Source organism: Pipra filicauda, unplaced genomic scaffold (genome assembly GCF_003945595.2).
Source record: "Pipra filicauda isolate LSUMZ 115617 unplaced genomic scaffold, ASM394559v2 scaffold5_size6683894_pilon, whole genome shotgun sequence".
Lineage (NCBI taxonomy): Eukaryota > Metazoa > Chordata > Aves > Passeriformes > Pipridae > Pipra > Pipra filicauda.
This window is the reverse complement of record NW_024104754.1, coordinates 1,779,819-1,805,600: the sequence shown is the minus strand read 5'-3', so window position 1 is coordinate 1,805,600 and position 25,782 is coordinate 1,779,819. Positions and strand designations below refer to the sequence as shown.

Genomic DNA, 25,782 nt, shown 5'->3' with positions numbered 1-25,782 from the left:
TGAATAACAGACCATTATTCTATCCTGTTCTGTTTTGCAGAACTTTAGAAGCAAGAATCACAAATTGTGGGGGTCATTTTATTAAGCTTTCTCATCTGAGGGGTTTTGCTGTTTTTGATGAATTCTTACCATAAATCAGAGTTGCAGGGTCAGATTTGCTCTGTGTTGCAAAGGCCTGTTTCAGGATAGATGTTTTCCTAAAGATATCTTTCCCCTTTGCATTATGGATTTTGCTTCTTGGTGATAGACTTCATTTTTATGATATTAAAGTTATTTGTGACCATTTAAAGAGGAAATTTGACAAATAACCCAGTTGTTGTATTTCTATTTCCCTTTTAAATCCAGAGGAATTTACCCACTCTGCAATCCACTTTGGACAAGTTACACCAATGGAAATAGATATTCTCTACCAACTTACAGATTTATACAGTGTTACCGGGTAACATAATGATTATTTTATCATTTTGCAACCATTATTTTTCTGTTTTCTGTGTGAAAACTACTTATTTTTGTCTTAATCTTACAAAGTTTTGTGTTTCATTGTATTTCGTTACAGTAATTTGTTCAATGTAAAGTGATTTTGGTGTGTGCAGGGGTTTTGTAAGTGGATTGTGTATATCAAGCACAGTTATTAATTGTTCTGTTATAGGTATACATATGAAATAGCAAAACAGTATAAAACACAGTACTTCCAAAAGGCTGCAATGCACTGGTTGATGTTTTGCGTGGATTTTTAATGCAAACAAGATCTTAGGTAGAAATAGCTAGAAATAGTTTAACTTGTGTATTATATTCCTTGTTACTGGTAATCAAGAACTCGCTTCTGAATAACCCAAGCTCCCTTCATCTCCAAGCATTCTTTATTGCAGCGTAGCAGAGTTCTTAGGTGTGCATTCAAATATGACAGTCTTTTTCTAAACTCAGATGTACTCTGTGGGGGGGTGGCCAGGAATACTGTATTGAATATGTTTGATGTTTTATCTAACCGTAATTTGCTTTTCTCTGCTGTGTGTAAAGGCGTTTAACTTTGGCAGATATTGAGAGAATAGCACCACTGGCTGAAGGTGCATTACCTTACAACCTGGCAGAACTCCAGAGGCAGGTGGGTAGAAGAATAAAATTGTTGAAATTATGGGAATGTTTGCATGTACTTGCAAATGAAAAATAAGATTAATACACTTTTAACAGATTCCTAACAAGTGAAACATGCTGTGTGTATTGCTGTAAGGATAGAAACAGGGCAGACTATCAGACACTGTATGTGTCTAAACGAGGTATTAGATGTCATATTGAAGAATGGCCAGTTTAGGTACAAGCATGTGTAGATACTTGGATTCCAAACAAATACATTTGTTTGGTCCTGAAAAGGCTTTTCACAGGACACATCCCTCCATGAATTTCTCCAACATGAGTCCTTCCCATAGGCTGCAGTTCTTCATGAACTGCTCCAGTGTGGGTCCCTTCCACGGGATGCAGTCCTTCAGGAATAGCTCCAGCATGGATCCCCTGTGGCATCACAGCCTCCTTTGGGCACATCCACCTGTCCCCTCCAGGGACTGCAGGGGGATCTCTGCTCCACTGTGGACCTCCATGTGCTACAGAAGGACAGCCTGCCTCACTGTGGTCTTCATCACAGGCTGCAGGGGAATCTCTGGTGCCTGGAGCACATCCTCCCCCTCCTCCTTCACTGACTTTGGTGCCTACCCTGGAGATGCCACTGCCAGTCCTGCTGCAGGTGGTCTGAGATAAAGTGGCAGCACAGTGACCAGCACTGTGGCCTTTTTTGCCACATCAATGTCATGTATTTGCCAGCCGATGAGGGGTCCCAGGAGTCTATCTGAAAACGGAAGCTTGCATTTATAAAGTCTTTTCTTTCTCAGCTGTTGCAAAGAGGTTCCTTTAAGCAGTTATATCCACTACAAGATCTAGGATATGTATCAGTAACAGGAAAATCTTGACTTAGTTCAACTGATATGGTTGAAAAACAGTCCTATACAGAATATAGCAAGTCTTTCATATATAGGACTTATTTTCCTCTTACTCTACTTTCTGTGTTAAGACCAGACAGCAGAAAGCAAAGTAATTCCATTTTCTTTGATTTATAAGAAACAGTCTTTTATTAGACCTTATCCTAAGTGAACCCTATATTAACTTATTTAACTGTATTGACAAAATGAAAGATATTCCTTCATGAGGAGCAAATACCATCCCACTTAGGTCCAGCTGTCCCTGGAAAATGAAACCAATTCTATAATCACTTTTATGTGATTTAAAAATTCCTTTGTAAAGAAAAATCTAAATTTTTACATAAAATCACTCTATATAGATTTAGTAGAAATGAAAATTAGCCCGCTTTCAGCCATGTTTACTTTATTGTCAGGTTTTTTTCATTGTGTAAGATTTTTTTAAAGCCTAGCAGCTGAATATCCTATGGGGATGACAGCTACAGTAATTTTCTGTTTATAAATATTCATGATTTGAAAGCTATAGCATTAATTACACTCATTTACATATCCATCTGAACACACAAGTAAACTGAAAACTTTGTGAACACTTATTTAATAATATAAAAGTGACATTTCCTTCAGAAAGAATTTGATTTTTAACATTCAGTGGTGTATTCATTAAGATTAATGTCTAAATGCAATGATTAGATTTTGATGAGAGCCATGTGAAGCTTAGAAAAAAAGAATAATCTTAAAACAGCTGAAAGGCAGCAGGTGTGCTAAACTAGGAGAAAATTTTTGTGGAAGAACTAGTTCTGCATCTAAGGCTTTTTGAGGTATATTATTGCATGTGTCTTTCATTTACATGAATCAAAAGGTTTGTATCTATATTTTTAAATTTATTTTTATGGGTTTGTTTTTATTATTTTTTTAATAGGAAATTATAGTGGTTTTGAAATATTGAGGATATTCTTCAAATTTATTGCTTCTATTTGCTTGTAAAAGCAGTACATTTGATTTATGCTTTTTTTATGCTGGCCCACATGTGCAGTTTTGGTGCTACGTAGAATTTCACTATTCTTCTCTGTTTACCTATATTGTGGGGGAGGAAAATGCCTTGTGGAGGGAAGTGGTTTTAGCTGTATCTTTATTCTGTGGAAAAAGTGTATAAAATGTAATTCATGTTTCTTTACAGATGATGATCTCATCTTGATCTCATAGGCTTTTGTCCTACACTGTGTATGTACAGTGTAACTTTATGCAGTAAAGGCAGGTTTTTGCACACCCAGTGTAACACCAGTCCCAACAGAGCAGGTTGCACTGAGGTCTGTGTTGTTTGCAGTGGGGATTTCACTTCTCAGAGCTTCAGAGCGCTGAACGTACCTTAGATCAGTAGCCTTGGTGAGTTAGCTGGGAAGTGTGCCAGTGATAATCCTTGTGAAGAATTCCTAATATGCCTCAGAGCAAAGCCTCCTGTGGCAGTCTGGGTTCTGTAGACATTCCAGCTGTGCTGTCAGGAGCACATCTGCTAACAATACAGGGTACTTTTAAGAAAAACAGGCTTATGTTTGGGAATCAGACTTTTGTGTCTGCTTTAATATGGAATTTAACAGTTAATATCTTGGCCCCTTATATGGCCCGGACAAATTATACTGCATAATATAAATAATCATCTTGTTTATGGTTGGAAGAAAATTTGGCCCGTCTTGCATACTTTATAGTACAAGTTTGTGAACACTTCCATCTTGTTTATCAGTTACCTTGTTTCTAACAGCCATCTAATAATATGATTATGAGTCTGCAGATACTTTCTGTGCAGACTTGTATCTATTTAGAACACTAATAGATTTATAGTAGTATATGTCATTGAAATGAGTGAGGTCAATATTGTATCTGTAAATTAACAACTGCCTGAAAAAGTCTTGTGGAGAATTCTTTGGGGAATAATTTCTGTTTCTTTTGAAAACATGAAATGTCATATTTATGCTATATATTAATGTATATGTAATCTTAAAGTATGTCCTGTGCCGATAGACCCTGTCTGTGAGATACTGAATTCCTTTCGAGATATTTTGGGTCAAAACAGAGTTCCGTGCCTTACAAATTCAACGGCAATGGAATGGAAAATAGCAAAGTTGTTTTGAGTTTCTGTCTCTTTTTCTTGACCATAGTTGTTACTAGTGTGCTGGTTTTGGCACAACCAGGAATATGAAAGGAAGAATATTTTCTAAAAGGAGTGTTTGAAAAATATGGTTCATTCATTAGGTGTAATAAAGTAATTTATTTTTTTCTTCCTCCTTAACATAAAGCTACCAATTTTTATCAGGTTCTTTCTGTGACATTATAAAAGCCATGTTTTCCCATGCAGATTTTCAAGTTGGTTTTTTTTTTCTCCTCACACAGCAATCTTTTGGACAATTAGGCAGACCTATTTGGCTCCAGGTAGCTGAGTCAGCTTACAGGTTCACTTTGGGCTCAATTGCTGGAGGTGAGTAATATTTCTGCTTTCTGTTTTCAAGCTTGGGTTAGTTTAACACTTTCACCAGACTATTTGATCTCATCTGAGGTGCATTCCTTGGTTATACATGTGAAAAATTGGATAATGGAACTGTTTTGATTGTGCTGTTCCCTTTCTTTCCTTATCACTTGGGTTCTAGAATCCCTCCACAGTCCTTTGAAACTCTACTCCAGTAACAAATTTCCTTATTTGTGATTCAGATTGGTTTTCTTCATTCTACACACCGTTTTTATTTAATAGTGTGATCCATTCTCCTTGAGACTTTTTTTCTAGACCTTCGGTATTGCTCTTTCTTGCTTCCAACATATCTTACCAGCTTATGTCTTCTTTGTGTTTAAATAAATGCTGTAGAAAATCATCACAGTAATTACATACCACACCAACAATGATGTTGCAGAAATAATACTCCAAATGCTTTCTTACAGCTGTTGGTGCTACTGCAGTGTATCCCATAGACCTGGTGAAAACTCGTATGCAGAATCAGCGCTCCACGGGTTCAGTCGTAGGAGAGTTGATGTATAAAAACAGCTTCGACTGCTTTAAAAAGGTTTTGCGTTTTGAAGGCTTTTTTGGTCTTTACAGAGGTAAGTGAATAAAAAAAAAGGTGTACATATATCAAGTTCGTAATTTTCTGTCCCCTCTCCCTTTTTTCTGATACCTCAACAGCTAGTTTCCTATGGGAAAATCAGGATACTTGATTTCATGTACAATTTTGCTTTCATTTCAGAGCTCAATATTCATCTTCCATTGAGCACCCTTCATCATAAATAATTGCTGGGAAAAACTGGGCATTTTTTTGTTGTTGTTACTGACTTACTCCTTGCTGCTTAAGTTGTTTAAAGTCCTAATTTTTTGGGTGTAAGTGTTGTAGACCTGATTGTGGACAAATTGATGATTGCAACTTTTGGCTCGAGTCAAACATTGGGAGTGGATTATCATCTGAGGAATAAACATCCATTTTACTGCAAATATTTCTTTCTTAAGAGACAAAAGACAGTCATTTTGAAATGAACCTGTAAACTGGATGCCAGATCTTATGCCTCATTCTTTTGCAGGTAGTGGGACTTGTTTTATGATTTTATCCCATGAACAAAAATTGCATCCTGCTGTTGAATTATTTTGCTCTATTAAAATATCAACAGTGGAACTCGAAAAATTGTAATTTAAAAAAAGAATAAAACTCTAAAATACAGGTTAAGAATTCAGTTCCTTATCAGTTAGACTGGAAGTTATCTAATATCTTGTTTTAGCTTAGAAGATTCTGAAAGAGTTTTTATCACATTGGTAAGGTGACTTACATACAGGGTACATGCTTGCCAGTTCTCTGAAATAGATGTTTGGTTGAATCTCTATTTTTAATTGTAATTTCACAGAACTTAATGAAGTTCACAATTAAGGCTCAGTAAGGTACTTATTAATTGGCACACCTTTTTTTTTTTTTGGTTGGAGCAAAGTCACTCACTTCTGTGATGGTCTCAGCATTTTGCTTTGTAAAGGACAGTATCTAAGTACATGTGAAAGCCTGTGGGTTCTGGCTAAAGAGTGTTTTGTAGTCTTGCAGGATTTTGCTATGAAAGTGAGTAAATGGAGGAATAAGTTGATGAAAGGTTAATGAAATATCTGTAGTCTCTGTAAATTACATCTTACTGGTAAATTGTTTTCCTTTTTTGTTGCTGAATCTTTCACAAAAGCAAATAGTCTTTGAGTTACATCTATGAGACTATTTCTATAGTGCTGTTCTACAGTACTGTTTTCTTTCTCTTGCCCCCCTGCTCATTTTTGCACAGGAGCATCTAAAACTGATCATTAATTATTTTTAATTTGGTTTCCTAACCTTTCTCAAATACTTTGAAACTAATGATGATTCCATTGATGAGTTGAAAGCAGTGCTTTACACTAAAGAAAAAATGCACTTGTTTGAAAGAATGTCAGTTTGCTAAACTTTTTGTAGTCTGTTTAGTAATTGTCTTTAAGATAGTTTAGTGTAAGAAGTTCATGTAGTTGTTTTGAAAATGTTACAGTTAATGGTCAGCATGTTGCTAAGATTTTGGATGCATAGAATTAGATGGTCTGTTTCAGCAGAAACATTTATGGTTCTTACTTTCCTGAGCTGGATTCTCCTAATTGTACTGTAATATAACTATACATACATACTGTAATATAATGGTAGTCTACAGTAGTTGTTTACTGCAGTTTAAAAGATAGAACTCAATGCATACTGGAAATGTCATAATTTTAAAAAACTTATTATTTTTGGTCGAGGAAATTAAGATGCTTTTGAGTCCTGGCATCCAACTTTGGAACTAATGAAGTATCTTCTAAAGTCCCTCACTAGACCATCAGGTCCCAGGTTCTCTGGCACACCAAATGTGTGTGCCCAGTGAATTCAGCATGAAAGGGAGTGGAGGGATTGTCTTGTGGTTTTTTGTCTGGTAGTTTTGGGTTTTTTAAGTGTAGACATTGCTGAAGTGGGTTGTCTTTTTGTGGTAGATCAGAGATTCAGACTGGGAGGGCACCATTTCTATTTGTTATTGTCAGCCTTTCTTTGTATTTAATAACTACCTTTCCTCAGCATAGTAAGTCTGGAAATCACACAGAAAGTGCTACTTTGGAAGAAAACACTACACTGCATACATTAACTACTGCACTTTCTATTTAGGTACGTTTGTTCTGAGCTTCCTTTTAAGAAAGTAGTATAAAAATTCTGCAGGCTGAGTATTTTGGGAATTTTGAACATTTAAAATTAATTTTTAGCTATGATTCTTTTTACTTAATGAATAGTGGAAAGCTGCATCAAGAAGGTTTTGTTGCTGTGGGATTTTTTACTAGTTAACTGGCAAACACTTTTGACAAAATGATATTCCATAATTATGGAATAACTTTAGGAAGTGACCACATCTAATAAAAATAAGCCTTTTGAGTTTATAGTCTATGCATATGCCAAAATGACCGTGGAGAAAATGGATTTAAAAATAGCAGATGTAGTTATAATGTGGTATGTTAGGAAGTTAAGACTGCCATCTACTGATTTTTTCCTAAATCTATTAGTTCTTAGAAAAGTGTGTGTGCTTTTGTCAAATGACATTTCATTTTGATAATAGCTATTTTCCAGGAGCAAGGGCCTTGTCAAAATCAGTTTCTATCCACTAATACTTCCTCTTAGTGAGATAAAAAATGCTTAATATGAGTAGGGTTTGAAGAAGTTCATGCTACCATGTTGAACCAAAAGGGGAAAATCCTTCATATCCTTAGTTGACTGGAGCCTTCAGAAAACTCAGATTAGTGAGTCAGGTAGAAGTGATTTGATAATTTATCATAGTTATGTGTATATCTCACAATTACTCTCCTATTTTAAAAAGTCATTGCAAGCCTTTGCATGGGAAAATGATGTTAAGGGGCTAAAAAAGTCGAACAAACTATTATGTAGTAGGCATATCCAAGGTGTATGTTTGGTCTTTACACTTTTTTTTTCCTTCTGTACAGCAGCAGTAGCAGGCTTGACTTAGTTGAGGAAGGCAGATCTGGTCACCCTTTTCTTTATCATTTTCAACAGAAATTGTAATATAAAATTGTACTGGTATGAATATGCAGTGCTCTGGCAGCATCTCGTGCTTGAATGCCATCCACCGCAAAGGATATCCCCTGTGCAGAAAGGCATTTCTGTACAGCACTTATAAAATACTAATTTCTCTATTAGGAAGATAATGTTGCCTTATGATGTCTTTGTTTCTATAGGCTTGTTACCACAGCTGATAGGTGTTGCTCCAGAAAAGGCTATTAAGCTAACTGTACGTATCTTTTTTTTTTTCTCCTTGGCATCCTTTTGTTTGTTAACATGCACAGGATTTATTTCCTAAAATGTGTGCAAGATGACCACTTACAAGCACTCTAATATATATGTATACAGATGTACTTGATATTTATTAATAAGGAGGAAAAATAACTCAAAATAGTGTGTAATATATTGTATCTTTATTAGGTTAATGATTTTGTCAGAGACAAATTTACTACGAAAGATGGTTCCATTCCGTTCCCTGCAGAGGTCCTTGCTGGAGGCTGTGTAAGTATCTGTCCTGTATTCCTAGGAAAAATTGATTCTCAGTCATGTGCAGAATAGTTGGAATGACAGTTAATGAGTGTGCTTTGTCAATTTGAACAGGAGTGTTCTTTTTTCTCCCAGTCACAAGTACTAAAACAAGTATTTTTTCTGTTTGGAAAGTTTTGCGTACTTCTGAGTTAAGTTTCCTTGGAATTACATGCTTAAACCACTTCTTTTGGCCCAGTATGTAACAGTTTCAGCAGTGGTTTTATTCACAAAGGCTAAAGAGAGGGTGCCTATTCTCCCTTTCCATATGTTCTACTTGGTTGCTGTTCATCATTTGTTTGGGAAGATACAGATATTCCTTGAGAATGGATTATAGACACGATTGAGTTTCCTTTGGGGGCAGGGGTGGAGGTGGCTAGAATGGTTTTAAAAAATCCTTTTCTTGCTGAATATTTTAAGAAGGAAAAGAAATACCCTTTCTAACTTGCTATATGTGAATTTTTTTTCTGTTTGCGAAAATGTGGAAAAAATGAATGATGTAGCCTTGCCTTTCAGGTAACAGGTATAAGTGAATTGTCCATTTAAATGACTTTGTATAAAATGTAGCTGTGTTACTCCAGATGCTAATTACATCCCTCGTCTAAATACAGTTAAAAAACATGCTGTGTTTTTGTTTAGATTGAGGGTTGAAATTCAGTGGATGTTTTAGCAATCTGTAAGTGATTCGAATTGCTATTGATGATAGATTTCTTTTGGTTTTGCACATTGGCTAATTTCATTTGTGGGATTCTCCTACAGTTCTTAACCCTATAAAATGTTTAAGGCTTGAGACAGGTTTCTTTTGTAGCAGAGAACACTAATAACTTCCAGTTGAGTAGGCTGACAGGCTGGTATAAAACCTCCTCAGCTTACAACAAAACCTGGGGCAGAAAGGTTGTTGACCTCTGCAAACTTTTAATTCAAAGAAACAGCCCTGAAGGGAGGCTGCTTATAGTTCTGCCTGATTGAATTTGACAGCCTGGTACATGGTTGAGTCTTCACCTGTCAGTGTACAAAGTTTATTTTCTGAGAAATGTGAGAAAGCAGCTATAATGTGTAGCTAGCAGAAGACTAACCTTTTTCTAGAAAGCTCAGTAACAGAGAAAGCACATACAGGTCATTTATAACAGAAGCTAATATAATTCATTAGTGTTTTTCTCTGTGTTGTGTTTAAATTCCTAATTAAAAACAAACATCAGATAATTCTATTATTTTACATTATTTTGTACTGAAATATATAATATACTGAAATATATAGTATTAAATTCAATCTACATTAGAGGCTTTTCCACTTCGTGGTAGGTACTTCTTTTTCAAAGTAACTTCATTGTCTGACTGTAGTGAACATGCAAAAATTGGGGAGAAACTGAATTTCAGATAAGCTTTCAGAAATTTGGATGTTTCTGTGAAGCTGAGCGGATTTGTAATCTGTCCAAACACAACACTTTGTTCTAGCTGACTGTCTTAGCTGATATTCTCATCTCCTTTTTCAAGATAATATTCATCTCACTCAATCTGGGAAAATTTTAAACAAAATTATAGAAGAGCTGTTGGCCACAGTTTAGCAACCTGGGGGGTGTTTCTTTGTAGCTTCCTCTGGATCATCTGATAATCTTACCACTTGATGACTTCTCTGTCTGTACTGCTGCTTAGTTACATTTTAGCAATTCCACTTCTTCCTAAATACCAGAATCTTTATTGGCAAGCTTATGCAGTTAGAACTCTGAAAGTGTAAGTTCATTGAAGCAGGACCAAGTTGATGTTAGTCTTTTTTATCCTCGGACCTTTTAATCCTCATTGTGACAGCTCTTTTTTATTTTGACTTACTCTGAAATAGTGTTATCTTTGCACTTTTTGTGTTCATTTTGTACTGTTTTTCTACAAAATGCTATGGGATGTAACCAACAGTTACATCCAAGGAAGTGCCACGAGTAAGCTTTCTCCATTTCCTTGTGGAGGGGCACACAAGGCTGTGTGCTTTGTGTTTGAGCGATGCTACCTTTCTTTTTCATTTTTCCTTTATTCTCTTCCTTCTCTCTTTGTTAGTTCAAAATGATGGGTTACTATGGGATTGTTTGGGGTTCATACATGCCAAAATTATTTTCAGCATCTGGATTTGGGTAACTTGGTTTTTTGCGGCTTTTCTTTACTGTTCAACACTTAAATGTCTTGCAAATAGTGCACTATAAATATAGGCTAAATTTAAAATATACTTTTTACCTTGCCATAACATCAGAAGAAATAGCATTATATCTGTATGTAGTTCTCAGAGATGTACTTATTACTGTCTCTGACTGTCAGTTGCCTCTGTTTAGTGTTGAACCATCTCCTCATTAACAGCAATAATGCAGTTTTTCATCATTTCTGCTGTGGAACTGCTAGTGGATGAGCCAGATGAGCAAGTTGTATTTGCAGCCATTTTAGAGTTTACAGCAGAGGCCTTCCATGCTTTTGAAGCCTTCCCTCTTGCAAGGTGTCCAAAAACACACAGTGCATACCACATACCACATCAGTCCTCAAACAGCAACCAAAAAAATTCTTGTGAGGAAGTGGAGGCAGCTTGGGAAAGGCTCCAGCAGACATAGCAATTTTCTCCTCTCTGGATGGCAGTGCTGTATCAAAACTTGTGAATGGTGTTGCAGTCTTCTAAGACCCACACATGAGGACAGGTGAAACCTTTACATTAAGACAGTAGTGATTCAAGAGACCTTGCCTAGGCTGTTCAGTATCTCAGCTCTGGAGTGTGTGCAAGCAGTGTTGGACCGTCCAGCAAAGGGGCTGCTCACAGGCGTGGGCCTCATCCAGCAATGCTGATGCCCAGAGACTGTATCTCTTTGGCCAAAATCATACTTCTCAGGCTTCAATTATTCTCAGCTTCTGTAAGCTTGTGGAATGAACTCCCATTTTCATTTAGAGGAAATGTCTTGATTCTCACAGCAGTTAGCAAAGACACCTTCCCAGGCAGTGGCCTGTTTATATGGTCAGCTGCCTGTCGGTTGTCTTTCCTTCCTTACTGCAGGGCAGGGACCTCCCACAGGCAGCCCGTGCCCTGTGCTCCATTAAACCTACCTGCTGGCTGCTGGGCAGTGTAAATGTCACTGGGAAGTGTAGGGTCTGCTCTGTCAGAGCCCAGATATTCCCAGCTGCTCTCAAGCTGTTGCTGTATTTGAAAACAGCAGAGCAGCTACGTGGGGCAGCTCGGTTACAGCAGTCAGGTCATACTTGTCAATGAAAGGGCTCTGGTCCCTGATGGATGAAACTGATATCCCATCTTCCTACCTTCCTGAGAGTATGCTGGTTTGTTAATCATCAACAGGACTATCCACATTTATGCATGTTCAGAGCAAACAATCTCTTTCCCTACTGTTACTGCAATTAATTGAATTACATTTCATTACAATTCAGTGATTAACCTGCATTCCTGCCTTTGGAGTTTTCAGTTCCTGGTAGCTTTGAGTTGCAGGGAGACTGAGTGCGGCTTTGGCAGTGCTTTCCTCTATCCCGCCAGAGGCCTGGGAAGCAGAGAGTGCATGCCTGATATGGACAGTGCTTCCCAAAGGAGCTCACATGCATGGCACATGTGAGTACATGGAGAGGGGAAGGTGCTGTAGGGCAACTGCTCATCCCCACCTGGGAAGTGATTTACTCATCCGATGCTGAGTAAATGATTCATAGTTACTGTTACAGGAGACAGAGATGCTGTGATTTTAGGCTGTAATTCCTATGAGTTACACAGGAAGAAATGGATTGATTCCTCCCATCATTGCAACGTGCATGGTGCTTAGCATTTCGAATGGATGAACCGTGTTGCATCAGAAAGATGTTTTTGCTTTATGCTGCAGGGAGGAAGAGGAGGTGGAGTGCCAGGCAGAAAGGGTCTAGGAACCCTCACTGAGGTGTAGGCAATGCATCTGTTGATAATTAGGGGTTGGGATATGTGTATGTGTGTGTTTGCACATACATACACTGAGAGGTCCAAATTTACCACTGATTTTAAAAGTTTTATAAACATTAAATCTAACATTTAGTCTAAATATTTTGGTATACTTGTAAAAATAATTTTCATACATTTATTAATATATACATACATACAAACAAACATGTATATGGCTTTATCAAGCAAATGGGAATGTGTCAAATATTTATTTTTGAAAAAATAATTTAAAATGTTAATGATTTTGTTTAACGAACACAAAAATATAGAATTATAGCTGTCAGGCTACTTTTCCTTCAGAATCCTGAAGATACTCTGCTTCTTTTATTATACTTTAAACAGATAAAGTTAGAAGCAGAATTAAACTTTACTACTTTATCTTGATCTCTGTTGTGGACATTTAAAATCTTTGAGAAAATGGTTGTTTTTAATAAAAGAGACAGTAAGCTTACTGTAGGTTCATGAAAAATGACAGCTTTGCCTTGAGAAAGAAGTGCAAGGGTTTTTTTTGTTTTTAAACAAGTCTGGTTTAAGTAACATCTTATTTCAGCTGCTTGTATGGGACATAGCTGTAGTCCAGGATGTGGTGGGTTCAAAAAGGAAGGAAGGAAGGAAGGGCTTGAAATAGGCCTCTCCCCCTTTGTAGCATATGCCTCTGGGGTGGAATTGGAAAGGGCAAGAGGTCTCATGTTGCAGGGTCATTTGTGTATTTCCTTCAGCCTTTGGCATGTCATGGGGCGTTTGCTGTGGGATCTCAAACTACATCTTTTCTTTCATAACCTTTGCTGTCAGATTTAGTTCCTTCATTTGCTCCTTGTAGAGTTATTTTACATGACATTAAGGTTAAGTAGAAGCTTTTATTACTGGTATTTTTGATGTGTATGAATAACCTCCATTCTGAAACAAATTTGTCAACCTTTTTTAAAGTGTCTGTTGCAATTTATGTGTGAAGAGAGGTTTTTTTGAGGGGGGGAGTCTAGATTTAGTGCACCATCTCCAAAAGAAATTCAAGGAGTGCAATGTATACCTCTGTGTGAATGTACACGTGCACATGTATTTAACATACACAGCTGACAGCTGAAGTAAGATACTTTGAAAAAGAATGACACTGATTGCCAGTGATTTGTACAGGAGCATGGAGATTTGTGTTGCAACCCTGCGTGCTTCCAGTTCATTTTTATTTGGAGATCCTTTGTGTCACTCTCCTCTGCATCCTCTTCTGCTCCCCAAGGCAGCGCTCTCCTCCGCCTCGCATGTTATTTCTCAGATAGATAGTCCACCTTTTACTTAAAAAGAAATCACAAACTAACAAAAAGCAACCCTTGCATACATTCTTTAAAAAATACGCAGTGAAAAAGTGAGTTTTCTTGTGTTACATGTTCTGTATTAAAGTCAATGCTTGTCTTATCTGTACTTGTGATGTTGAAGGACCCAACTCATTCGTGCAACTCCCCTGAACACAGCACTCCTCTTCATGTGAATCAAATCACTGCTGTGCACAAAAGTGTGCTGAGCTCCAAGTACAACAGTATGATAAGTCAAGACTCGGTTAGAAGTACATGTTGCTCATAGGGACTATTTAACTGGTATCCAGATAGTTACAGCTCTTTTTGAGAAATCTGCCTGTTGAGAAGTTTGTCAACACTGTAAATACTCAATGTTCAAAGTGTTGATGTAATTAAAGAGCTTTTCAATTGGTTTTCTACTGATAATATAAGCACAGAGGTTTCCTTATGTTTTATTTTGCTCAATAACCCAATAATCAAACCATATTTTAATATTGTTGGAATACATAATTCTGTATTAATTATATAGAATTTGTAACATCGTATATATAATTAGTGTTGCTGCTAAATTATTAAAATGTGTTAAGAGTCTTCTCTTTTCCTTTCTGTATCAGAAGAGGGCTGTTGCTGATTTTGACAGAAAGGTAGGCAGTTGTGCACCTAGGAGAGGAAAATGTTAATTGCTGGAAGATTGAATTCCGAGTAGAAAATAGAAATGTTTACAAATTGGCCTATTTGTGTTTCTATGGTGGCTGTTAGGCAAATAGGAAAAGTTATTTTGGCTGCTCTGCAGGATGTTCTAATTTTTAACATTAAAAATGAAAAATGGAATTTCACATATACATGTAAACAAATAATGTATATTTAAGAGGCAGATAGCTGGTAATTGTCTAGAAAGAGTGAATTTCTAGCCTAGTATTGCAATTTAAAGTTATTTGAATTTTTTTGTGTGGACCATTGTATTATATAGTCAGAACATGCTGCTTAACATTTTATCTACCAAAATTATTTTTTAAAATCATGTAGGGAAATGCTAAACATTTGAAATTGGTTTTCTGCTTAATGCAATACAAACAAAAAAAATTAGGTTGTTTAACAGAACTTGCCAGATGCAAATTTTATAAATTGTATTTAGATTGGAACTTTGTCTAGCAAGACAGCCCTCTCATCTTGCATGTGTGGGTGTGTGTGACCTGGGAAGGAAAAGGTGAGATGAGAAGTAAAGAGAGGCTGAAGAATGCCTTTGGACATGAGTGGTGTCACATAACTGAGTTAACACCATGCAGCACGTCCAAGGAACAGAGAAAATGGGAATCATTTTGGCTGGTCTGGGAGTTCTAGTGATCTTCCTGATGGTTGCAATAAATGTCCACAAAAACGTAGGCTTTGGTTTTATTTCTGAGAAGTGAAGTGAGGGAATAAAATTAAGATCATCAATATAGACTGATAATTTGAGTGAAAATGGGCAACTTGGAAGTGGTAAAAAGTTTTAATTGCAGATGGTGTGCATTTGGTTATTTCACTGAAATTTGATGCATTAGAGGAACAGATCAGAATTAAGATGAGCTTTTATATTGTGGAAGAAATGCTTTTTAAAGTTTGCTGTATTCAAGTGGTTATATGCCATAAATTTTAAGGAAGTTGGTTTAATTTTTTAATGAAAAAGGGTGGCTTAGGGAGAAAGGGGGAGAAGCTTAGTAAAATCTAGCTGTTTTGTGATGAACCACATACTTCTTCAGAAGTGAATGGTAGTACCTACAGCAAACCAGGGAGAAATCTAAACCTGTCGTTTTAAATAGGTTTACATGTCTCTGAAACTGAACTGTCAGACTGAATCCCTCTCAAACCTGAAACACAGTTCTTTGAAAGTCTTTGGTTAAAGTGCAGAATCAGAAGCAGCTTTTCAATACTATTGCCAGGAAGTTTGCAAGGTAGTCCTTCAGTGCTGCTAACAGAGTATTTCCTCCAAGTAAAATCTGTCATGCTCAGCTCAAAGATATGGCTTCTCTTTCTATCTATTTTGAAATGTTATTCTTCCTATTTAAATTTCATATTTTGTTTCCACTTAGGACAATTAAAGACTGCTAAACAAAACTCCAAACACCTTTTCTAATAATTTAAAATTACACCATTACATGCAAATTTACCTTTTAAACAGTATCACTTCTAAATGCAAATGGCATGTCTACACATTTGTGATGGATTATAATTGAATAAACATAAGATCTTCTTTATGTGTGTTTGATGCTCTAGTAGCACAAGTCTAATGATTATTTTAGTTTAGTATTTCCTGTAATATCTAATAGACAGTTAAACAGAGCCACGACTTCTAGAAAATGATGTCAAGGAGAAGATAGAAACTGAGGGTTTTTAACTTCCACACAGGTGCTTTATTAAATATCTCTCATATATTTTTACATGAGAATATCAGCCAAAGCAGTGAGAAGTGCAGGCCCTCAGCACATAGCAAAAGTCAGTACATCACCACATGCTCTTGTAATGCAATTTACTTTCTTTTTCTCTGGGTTTGCAGGCAGGAGCTTCCCAGGTCATCTTCACTAATCCTCTGGAAATTGTAAAGATTCGGTTGCAGGTAGCAGGAGAAATTACTACAGGACCCAGAGTCAGTGCCCTCTCTGTTATAAAAGATCTGGGCTTTCTTGGTCTTTATAAGGTACGTGCTTCTGCTTGGAGTGGCTCCATCGTTTTATGCTAAACTTTTGTATTGTTGAAACAAAAATTGTTAAAAACAAAGACATCTTTTGAATTTAAAACCAATCTCTTCCTGCAGGGCAGCCCCACAGTGGAAAACTGAAGAAACTCACTTCTAAATTAATGGCAGTGGGATACAAAAAAATACTCCCCCATTCTATCCTTTGGGCTTTTATGCCAAGCTACAGGGAGTCCTGTATTGCAGACCTGCTGGCTCCTGGCACTGATCATTTCCTTTGGTGGGGTTTTTTGAGAAGTTTCTCTAGCTTTCCCTGTGCGTTTTTCTTACATTTATTTTGAATCTCTGTTATCTCTATTGTTATCTTTCCAGCAGGATATTCTCTTTGTCTTAATAATTTGATGGCAGTGAAACAGTAGTGGAGTTTAGTAGGATTCAGATTTTTAAGAAGTTAAGTGGTGGGATTTGTCAATAAATTCCACTGAAAAAAGCCCATACTGTATGGTACTTCAGCAGAATGCCAGTCAACAGATTCCTTCCCTGCAGGTGTACTTACTGCCATCATTACAGATCAGATGTAATGGAGCAGAAGCTATTAGTTTTCTTAAACAAGGAAAAGCTTTTCTTCCTGTATGTTCTGCCAGTGCAAGGGGTAATACGTAAATTCAGCAGTTATATTAGCTGTGCACTTACAAAACATTGCTTTATGTGATTTGTCCATAGACCTGCAATAATACTATGAAAATGTGCATGTTTACTTTCAGAGTTGAAGGGTTTTGTTTTGAATTCAGTAGATGAGATTCATGACCATTGCATTTCCTTACTAAACTGTGCCCATTTCACAGCTTTTTTTTCTCTTTTTGTTACCTTTCCAGTGCAGCTTCTTTGGTCAACCAGATGATGACCAGTGTGAGGTCTTACAGTCCTTGCTAGTATTTTAATATTGCTTTTGTGTTTGGTGGAAAGAATGGCCTGCAGGGACTTGTCTTGCTGCTTCCCTGGCTGTGGGTTGTTATCAGCAAGATGTAAGGGACTGATCTTTGTCACTTCATTGCCTTTGGACACCTAATGTGTAAAAAGTATTTATCCTAGGTACTGATGTCAGGATTGATGTCATGTATGGCTTACAATCTTCTTGGTTCCAGACTCTTACTTTAGATGTACTTTATTCTTATTTTCAAATTCCCTGTATCTTCTGTTTCCTGAGACATTTTATTTTCTGTGTTATTTATGTGGCAGATAAAAAGAGTTTGTACTTTCTGGGTTCAGGCTGCTTGCTGGATATGAATTTTAGTCCTATCTACAGAATTTATTTGCATTATGTTTCTTTTCTCTGTGTCAGGGTGCCAAAGCGTGTTTCCTCAGAGACATTCCCTTTTCTGCAATCTACTTTCCAGTTTATGCTCATAGTAAACTGATGTTTGCTGATGAAAGTGGCCATGTGGGAGGGCTTAATCTCCTTGCAGCTGGAGCCATTGCAGGTAATATTGCAGAATGTTTTCCAAAAGTAATTTTTTCATTCTTTAGTGAGTAACATTTAATATTCATTCAGTAGCCCCATATAAAGGAAGGGCATTGTACCATTGTATGTGATTTAATCTAAATTTGATCACTGTTATCCTTAGTGGGAGGCGATGTAATTTTGATGAGAGCTAATTACATTTGCATAATGTGGATAAACAGCGTAATGCAGCTCAGCAACTTGTAGTCAAATTTGATCTGTCTGTCTCAATGGGGTTTTACTTGTTACTGAGCTCTCAGAGTTGAAGGCTAATTTGAATCTTTGATGAACATAAAATGAGAGATCATAAGAGCTCGGAAGAAAATTGCTTACCTAGTTTTGGATTCTAGAATAACTAAAAGAAACTTTGTGCAAATCTATTTGCTAAAAATATGGCATTAGTTTGTAAAGAAGCTGAAGTTAAAGTATCATACTCTCAAATTTAAAATATTTTAAGGCTTCTCAAGCAGTCTTAGTATACAGACAATATGCAGCTGTAATAAAAAGTTTTTACTGAATGGCAAGGGGTATAAAAATAGAAGCTGTAGGAACTGCAGTGGTGGATATTTAAACATGCAGCCAGAGATCACCAGGTTCTGCACTGCCAAGAATGAGCTCACTGGATGAAAACCAGGTATCTGCACACAGCCTCTCCACTGTGAACGACTCAGTGTTGGAATCTGCAGTTTAGAAATACCCTTGGGCTGAGCAAGACCCTTTGTTACTTGTTACAATCCTAAGGAATCACTATATACACATCAGTCACAAGCGCCTGTGTGTGAAGAGCATTTCCCACACTGGACTTGATACAGAGCTTGGCTGCACCTCCTCTGTGCCAGTTGGTGTGTTCCTCATGCCAGAGGGAAAGGAGACCAGCTAGGAAATGAGTGTTCGTAGCCCCGCTTATCCTTCAGTAGTGCAGAGCTGCCAGAAGTGGGAAATTATTTAGCTTCCTGTACTCGTACAATACTCATATATATCTTTTAGTATATCACTAACTTGTGTCTCATACAAGACTTTTTATTTTTAGACTGCAACCTTTACAGCTTCTCTCCATTTGATTGGTGTTTCTATGTTGCTCATACTAAGTGATGAACCCTATTAAAAATGTGTGTAAATCTTGCAGGCCTAGTTTTAGAGTATGTACAGGAATCTGCCTTTCTGAATTGCAGATTTCAAATTCCCAATTGCTCGCTCTGTTCCTGTTGCGCGTGCGCAGCTGGAAGAATACAGTCTGAATGGATCTGCCTGCAAAGGGAAATCTGCTTATGGCTGCTATTAGCGTGTGCTTGTAGGGTTAACCACAGTGCTTCTGTTTTCCTTTAAAACCTCCTGACTTGGTCAGTGACACTTTAGAGTTTATCATCACCTATACAAGTCAGTGTCTTGTTAAAATTTTTAATTCAATATTAACAAACTGTAAAAGTTCAACAGAAGTCTAAATTAATTTCAGAATTCTAAGTCAGAAGATGGTTCATCTTTTTTAAGGGGATTAAATTTTTACAGTATTCATGAGTATTCAGAAATCTCTCAGATAACACAGTTATATACTGTGGAGTACATTTATGAAAACCTTCTCCTTTCCTTTGGCTAGAAAGCCAAGAGTGGTGCCTTGGAAATGGAGATTTGTTCTTCCATCACTGTTGGCTAATATCATGCTGTTGGTACTAAGCAGACTTGTAAAACACCTTCATTGTCCTCAGTCTTTTTATGGCTTGCCTACTGAAGTAAACAGCATCTATTCTCCTACAGAACAATCCAAACAGCAGTACAGACATGTTTCTGTAGAATAGGTGTTTTAAGTAGTAGTTTTCTCATTAGCACCCTTAACAAACGGATGCATAGCATTCAATTCCCAAATCAATCATCTATGTAACTTGCAAAATATGTTGTAGAGTATTAATAAATACAGAAAGGCTGCATAACTAATTTTTATATATTACATATATAGCCTCTTTTATCTTGTTTTAAACTACTGTTAATGCCAGACCACTGGAAGATGTTGAGAGATTCGTTGTTGATAGTTTATTCTCTTTACTATCAGTTATAGCCTTTAAAAGAAACACAAAACTATACCAAGCACAACAGTGTATATGAGCATCAAGAGTAAGAACCTGCATTTTTGGTAAAAACCTGAAAGTTTGCAGTTGTATTTTTCAGTTAGAAGTGTTTCATCTTTTACAAGATCTTTTGTGCAAATTAAATGTGGTTTTCTTCTAAAAGGTGTGCCTGCTGCTTCTTTGGTAACCCCTGCTGATGTCATCAAGACAAGACTGCAAGTGGCAGCTCGCGCTGGTCAGACAACCTACAGTGGAGTTATCGACTGCTTTAGGAAGATTCTGAGGGAAGAAGGCCCTTCGGCTTTGTGGAAGGGAGCTGGAGGTGAGAAACGGACTCTCAATATTATGGCTGACCCCAAACCTACAAATTAGCACTTGCTTTGTTAAGGACTCAAATTAGAGCAGTATTTACAAGGTCTGATTGTGAAAAACATAACACCTTGTTAAAAATGTTTAGCTGCTCTCCTAAGAAATTCTTTCATTTGTTTAACACTGTGATTTGTAATATTTAACAGCTCGCGTGTTCAGATCTTCACCCCAGTTTGGTGTTACTTTGGTCACTTATGAACTTCTGCAGAGATGGTTTTATGTTGATTTTGGAGGCCTGTAAGTCAAGTATTTGCTATTTAGCTTGCACAAAACAACTACCAAATTTAAAAAAAACAAAACTATTTTTTTAATGCATGGGACCCATTAAAACTCATTGGCTTTGAGCACCTGTGCTTAAAATTGCAGCATTAAAAAAATCCCCTCCCCTTTTATATAATTGAGGGAAACTTGCATGCTCCTTCTAAACAGATGAGGAAATAAAGAGCCATTTCATATTTATTTCAATACACTAATTTATATTTCCATTGTAGCAAGATAGTTTTGTCCATTTTCCTCATGGCACTGGAAGTTAAAAGAATTTACAAAACTATCAGTAAAACTGTAACTTCAGTTTTGGGGTTGATTTAAAATTAAGTAGTGGTCCACTTCACCATCAGAGTTAATTAAGGTCAGCTTTAACAGTCTTCCATACTCAGACAAAAGACTGAGGTATTTAAGCCTGAGTAACTTTATTTACAGTTATTTCTTAGTCTAGATTTCATAACAAAAAGGCTTTTTTTCTTTTTCTTTGTTCAAACAGCAAACCTGCTGGATCAGAAGCTGCCCCAAAAACTCGAATTTCAGATCTTCCTCCTGTAAACCCTGCACATATAGGCGGATATAGACTTGCTACAGCTACATTTGCTGGTATAGAAAATAAATTTGGTTTATATCTTCCAAAGTTTCGAGCTCCTGGCATCACCTCAGTTCAAGCAAAAAGTAGCAGCTGAATCCTGAAAAGATGTTTCAACCTAACGAAGTGATGCAGTGGAAAGAGTTCACAAGAGTACTACTATATTTTTCCCAGTCAGCTGCATGTGTTCTAGCTGAACTGAGCTTGCAAATCTAATTGCTCCTTTCTAATATTCATACATACCTGCATTTATTTATTTACACACAAGGAACTGACTGAAGCTGTGGTTCTATGCCTTGTTTTAACTGGTGGCATGAAGCTGTAGCCTAGACTTTGCCTTGCACAGCTTGCATTTAATGTTACTGTACATATTGTACATCTTTGTACAGAGACATCAGGGCATCTATACACGTACATTTATATAATGGGTATTGCAGTTCAAAATAGTTTGAAATGTACAGATGTTTTGAAGGCGTTTTGTTAACAATCGTGACAATAAAATGTTTAAAAACACATCAGTTCACTTCTTTGAGTTTAGAGAAAGTTGTCCAGTAGGACAACTTCCACAGATTAAAGATCAGATGCGCCCACTTACTGAATGTACAGGACAGGACACAGCCTTTGCAGGAATGCACTTCAGTGCTAGTTACAGCAAAGGAATTCAAATGCCATGTGCTGGATTGTAAGTGTAAGAGGATACAGTAACTAGATGAGCACAGGCAATATTTTATTTTGCAGCACTACTTTGTGACAAGGAATTATCTGGAAATACATGGTCATAGTAAATGTGTAATAGATCTTACCTCTATGGTAGCACATTTAAAACACAAGGAGAGATTTGCCAGTTATTAGCAGACTCAAGAATTTTTACAGGGCTTATTACTCAGAGTGCTTTTTTTCCAGAATAGAAACCTTGTTATAAAAAAATTGAAGGCATTCTCTTTATTTTAGATTATTGTACCATTGAAAGATTACGTTATTCTGTGGGGGTAAAAAAAAAAAAAGTTACTTAATGTATTATTTTTATATGCAAAACCGATTGGAGTGGAAGCTGAGTGGAAGTGAAAGGGGAGGAAAAACCAAAAGCTTGAACTGTTTCTGGCTTAGCGTCTGCTGAAAGTTTCCCTGGTATAATATTTAAATGCAAAAATGTCAGAGGAAATAGGCGAGTCTAGATTTCCACAGTCCCAGAGGAAAAGTAGTTATACTGCCCTTGCAGCCAGAGAAGAGAGGGGTGGGTTTCCAGCCTTGCTCACTGAAGCACAGCAGCCTCCTATCTTGAGGTTTATGTGTTTCTTCTCAGGTTTAGCACCCCAGAGTGCAGCGTATCCCAGCGGTATGAACTGATTCAAGGTTCTGTTATTTACTTATTCAGGTGATAGCAGACCAATCAGAGATTTAGTCAGTTTATGAAGAAATGGCTTCTTAAAAACTGAACACTAAACAGACAAGCCCTCCTTCAGCTCTAGCCTCCAAGCAAGATACAAAATATTCTGGTGCCTAATATTAAGTGAGCCAGAGGTTACAATAGACCTTGGGAGTTTGATCACTATTCTGCATCATGCATATATATAACCCAATGAGAAGGCTTCCTGTCTTTATTATTCTGTTTAAGGAATTTCTTGTTCTGTACAGTTCTCTGGACAGAGACAGGCTTCCCAAGAACCCTCTCTTGTATCTGTATATTTTGTCCTGTGCTTTTCTAAACAGATACAAAAGTGGTGGGTACCACTGGCATTTAATCTTAGTCACAGCTTGTTGACTGACTTGATCAAGGCCTTAGGAGACTTTACAATGCACAACAACATTTGTATTTCTTACAGCTCTAAAACTGGACAGTTTGGCTCCCAGAATGGTCATTTATAGTACCTACCATCACTGTTGGTCTCCATGTTGCAGGTATGGGTTTGACAACATTTTTAATCTGGACTCAGCTATTCTGGGAGGGAGGAAAAGAAGCAGGAATGAATATAGAGTAGTACTAAATTTAATAAATGAAAATTACTAAAAGGTTGAAACTACACAAAACTAGTGCCATATGACCTGCATTGTGTGCAACAGTCACTGGAAGAAAGTCTCATCTACTGGATTTCTGAAAAGAAAAAGTCTGAGAGAAATGTATTCTCAGGACAAAAACCCCCAAGAACAACCGACCAAAATCCCAAGCACCCCCTCCCCCCAAACCGTCATGAAAGCAGACACTCTGCTCACTAAGAATTCTTGTGCCCAAAGGGTACAAACCATCGCATGATGTGCCTGTTCTTTATGTAGTTCACACGCTTCTCAACTGAACAGAGCTGCTGTTGTAAGGTTGAGGAAAACATGCAGGGTAAATATCTGCAAACCAAGCAGCCTGACTGCATGGGAAAGCGGGGGGTACACAGACATTTTTAACACACCAACACCAATGGAAGCCTGAACACATTTCACTTTCAGACCCACTGAAAAAAAACCCCTCCTGAAGACAGAACTGCTGTTCCTGCTGCCTATGTCTCTATAAACTACTCATAACAGAACTGAGAGGAGGAGAAACAGAAAAAAATCCAAACAAAACAGAAAAGTTAAAATACAAACAATGAAGAAACAAGGAGAATACTTCTGGACACAAAGCTGATCAATAAATATAAGCCTATTTCCTATTTTTAAGCATATAAAACCAGCTCTTCTGAGAAAACAATAAACTTGTAGCAGATTTAAGAACAGAAGAAACAAATGTAGAATCCTAAGTTAAAGGCATCAATACTGGTTTAGAATCTAATTATTACAACTCAGAATATTCATTAAAAACCTCAAAACCACCAAAACCAACCCAAAAGCAAACTATAGGCCCCCAGCCCTTTAAACTTTATAATGTGCTAAGAAAGAAAAAAATTAACCTTTAACAGAAATTGCAACTATTCTGTTTGAAGCCATTACAAAGTTTGTTTTCAACAAAAATGTTAAAAATCAATGAAAAAAATCTTCCTTTAACTTAATACAGAAAATTAGTAGCAAGCCTGTGCAAATCATCATGCCATAGAAATTAAGTAAAAATCTAGTTCCTTATCCTTTGGAAAAGAAAAATTTGACAATAGCCTTTTTCCTATTGGCCAATGGCTTTGGTAAGAAGTGGAGGTTGAAGGTAGAAAAGAATTCTGTGATGTGTATAGTAAAACAAAAGGAGCAGCTCCCAGAAACTTTAAACTAATGCAGGGACACAGATTAGAGGTCAGGGCAGCTGACAAGTTCTCGTATTTATTTATGAATCAATCTCACCTTTTAATGCACCAATTCAGACAAAAAGAACTTGGTATTAAATATGTATTTCATTAATTCAGGGTGGATTATCAAGTAAGTTTGTAACTACAGACAAGTTTTATTCACATATATTACCCACTACCAGAGTCTGAGGCTTATCTATATATGAACAATGACATTTACTTGGAACATATGCATGCATATCCATGGGTAATTTGAGGAGTTCATTAAAGAATGCTTCAGACATTTACTACCTAATGAAGGTTAGTCTGTGTAATACAGAAAGTTTTAGGAACAGAACTTCTACTTTTCAGAAAGATACTGTTTCAGACTGGAATTTTCAGAAGCCAAGTAGCAAATTTATACCAGGTTAGTGTTTCAGCAAAGTAAGTTCCTTGCAGAGTCAAAGTTAACTGTATTAAAAGTTACACAAATCCAAGAATGTGCTTGTAATTTATATATAAAAAGTGACAATGCAAGATCTGATTTTCAGTGATCTTAATATGTTTTCAAAGTCCATAGTTGAATCCATACATTCCTCCCTTAAGCTATGATTTGAACCGACACATGCTTGCACTTTTAGGATTTGCATCAAATCATTCACAAATCTACCAGTGCTGCCTATTTTCCAGCTCTAGGCCGGGATTCGGGTCGCAGCTTCCTCTTCTGCGTCAGCTCTGTTGGCGTTTATTTCTGCCAGCGTCCGACCAAAGCGAGTCCACTCGTCACCACGAGGAACAGCAATTTGCTGTGGACAAAGAGAGTGGTATTTAGACCTAATGATAAATAAATCTGAGCTCACTTTGAACAGCAGAGCACTTAAGTAATATTCAGAAGAGGTTCTCATAGAAAAGCTTACGTTTATTTAGTGTCACTTTTTAAAACAGTCTGACCATCAATAGCTCTAACTAATAAAACAAGCAGAATTTGAGAATCCTACGTTTAAATATATAATGATATTATTACAAACTTGGGCTATACGCCTCCATCTGAGAGACTGCCTCCAAAACTGAATGCTAATGCTATATCCTCAGCCCATCAATCAGTTTTGTACTACTGCAGTACACATACTTGCAATAGCAACAGCTTCCCTGTAGGAACAAAATCAACACTGCTCCACTGCAGTCACAATTCACATGTGCCACAGTTACAAAGAAGACAAAGTCTCTACAAACAAAACCATTGGTTCTTTCATCTTATTTTGCCAACCTTACAGTAATGTTTTTCCTTTTTAACAAGAGTGACAGCACACTAAAAAGTTATGCTAGAACACCCTAAATAAAACCCTAAAAGGAATCTTTAATTCGAAAATAAAAATTAAAC

At 36.9% G+C, this 25,782-nt stretch overlaps 2 protein-coding genes across 10 annotated transcripts in view; one reads left to right on the top strand and one right to left on the bottom strand.

The window, feature by feature from the left end:
- SLC25A12 (solute carrier family 25 member 12) overlaps positions 1 to 21,737 on the top strand; it is a 45,723-nt gene extending 23,986 nt beyond the window's left edge. For both annotated transcript variants that reach the window (XM_027733665.2, XM_027733667.2), the window contains 11 exons: positions 346 to 439; positions 1,018 to 1,102; positions 4,350 to 4,434; positions 4,890 to 5,048; positions 8,200 to 8,252; positions 8,444 to 8,524; positions 16,302 to 16,442; positions 17,782 to 17,920; positions 20,164 to 20,322; positions 20,516 to 20,606; positions 21,130 to 21,737. In XM_027733665.2, the coding sequence (XP_027589466.1) occupies positions 346 to 439; positions 1,018 to 1,102; positions 4,350 to 4,434; positions 4,890 to 5,048; positions 8,200 to 8,252; positions 8,444 to 8,524; positions 16,302 to 16,442; positions 17,782 to 17,920; positions 20,164 to 20,322; positions 20,516 to 20,606; positions 21,130 to 21,319 (1,277 nt within the window). In that variant the 3' untranslated portion in view covers positions 21,320 to 21,737. The remainder of the gene's footprint in view (positions 1 to 345; positions 440 to 1,017; positions 1,103 to 4,349; positions 4,435 to 4,889; positions 5,049 to 8,199; positions 8,253 to 8,443; positions 8,525 to 16,301; positions 16,443 to 17,781; positions 17,921 to 20,163; positions 20,323 to 20,515; positions 20,607 to 21,129) is intronic.
- Positions 21,042 to 25,782, bottom strand: part of DYNC1I2 (dynein cytoplasmic 1 intermediate chain 2) — a 32,888-nt gene continuing 28,147 nt past the window's right edge. For 6 of the 8 annotated variants that reach the window (XM_027733678.2, XM_039387940.1, XM_027733676.2 and 3 more), the window contains one exon: positions 24,706 to 25,207. In XM_027733678.2, coding sequence (XP_027589479.1) covers positions 25,094 to 25,207 — 114 coding nt within the window. In that variant the 3' untranslated portion in view covers positions 24,706 to 25,093. Of the gene's footprint in view, positions 25,208 to 25,782 lie in introns of all 8 variants that reach the window. The other 2 variants (XM_027733673.2, XM_027733677.2) reach the window with 2 other exon arrangements.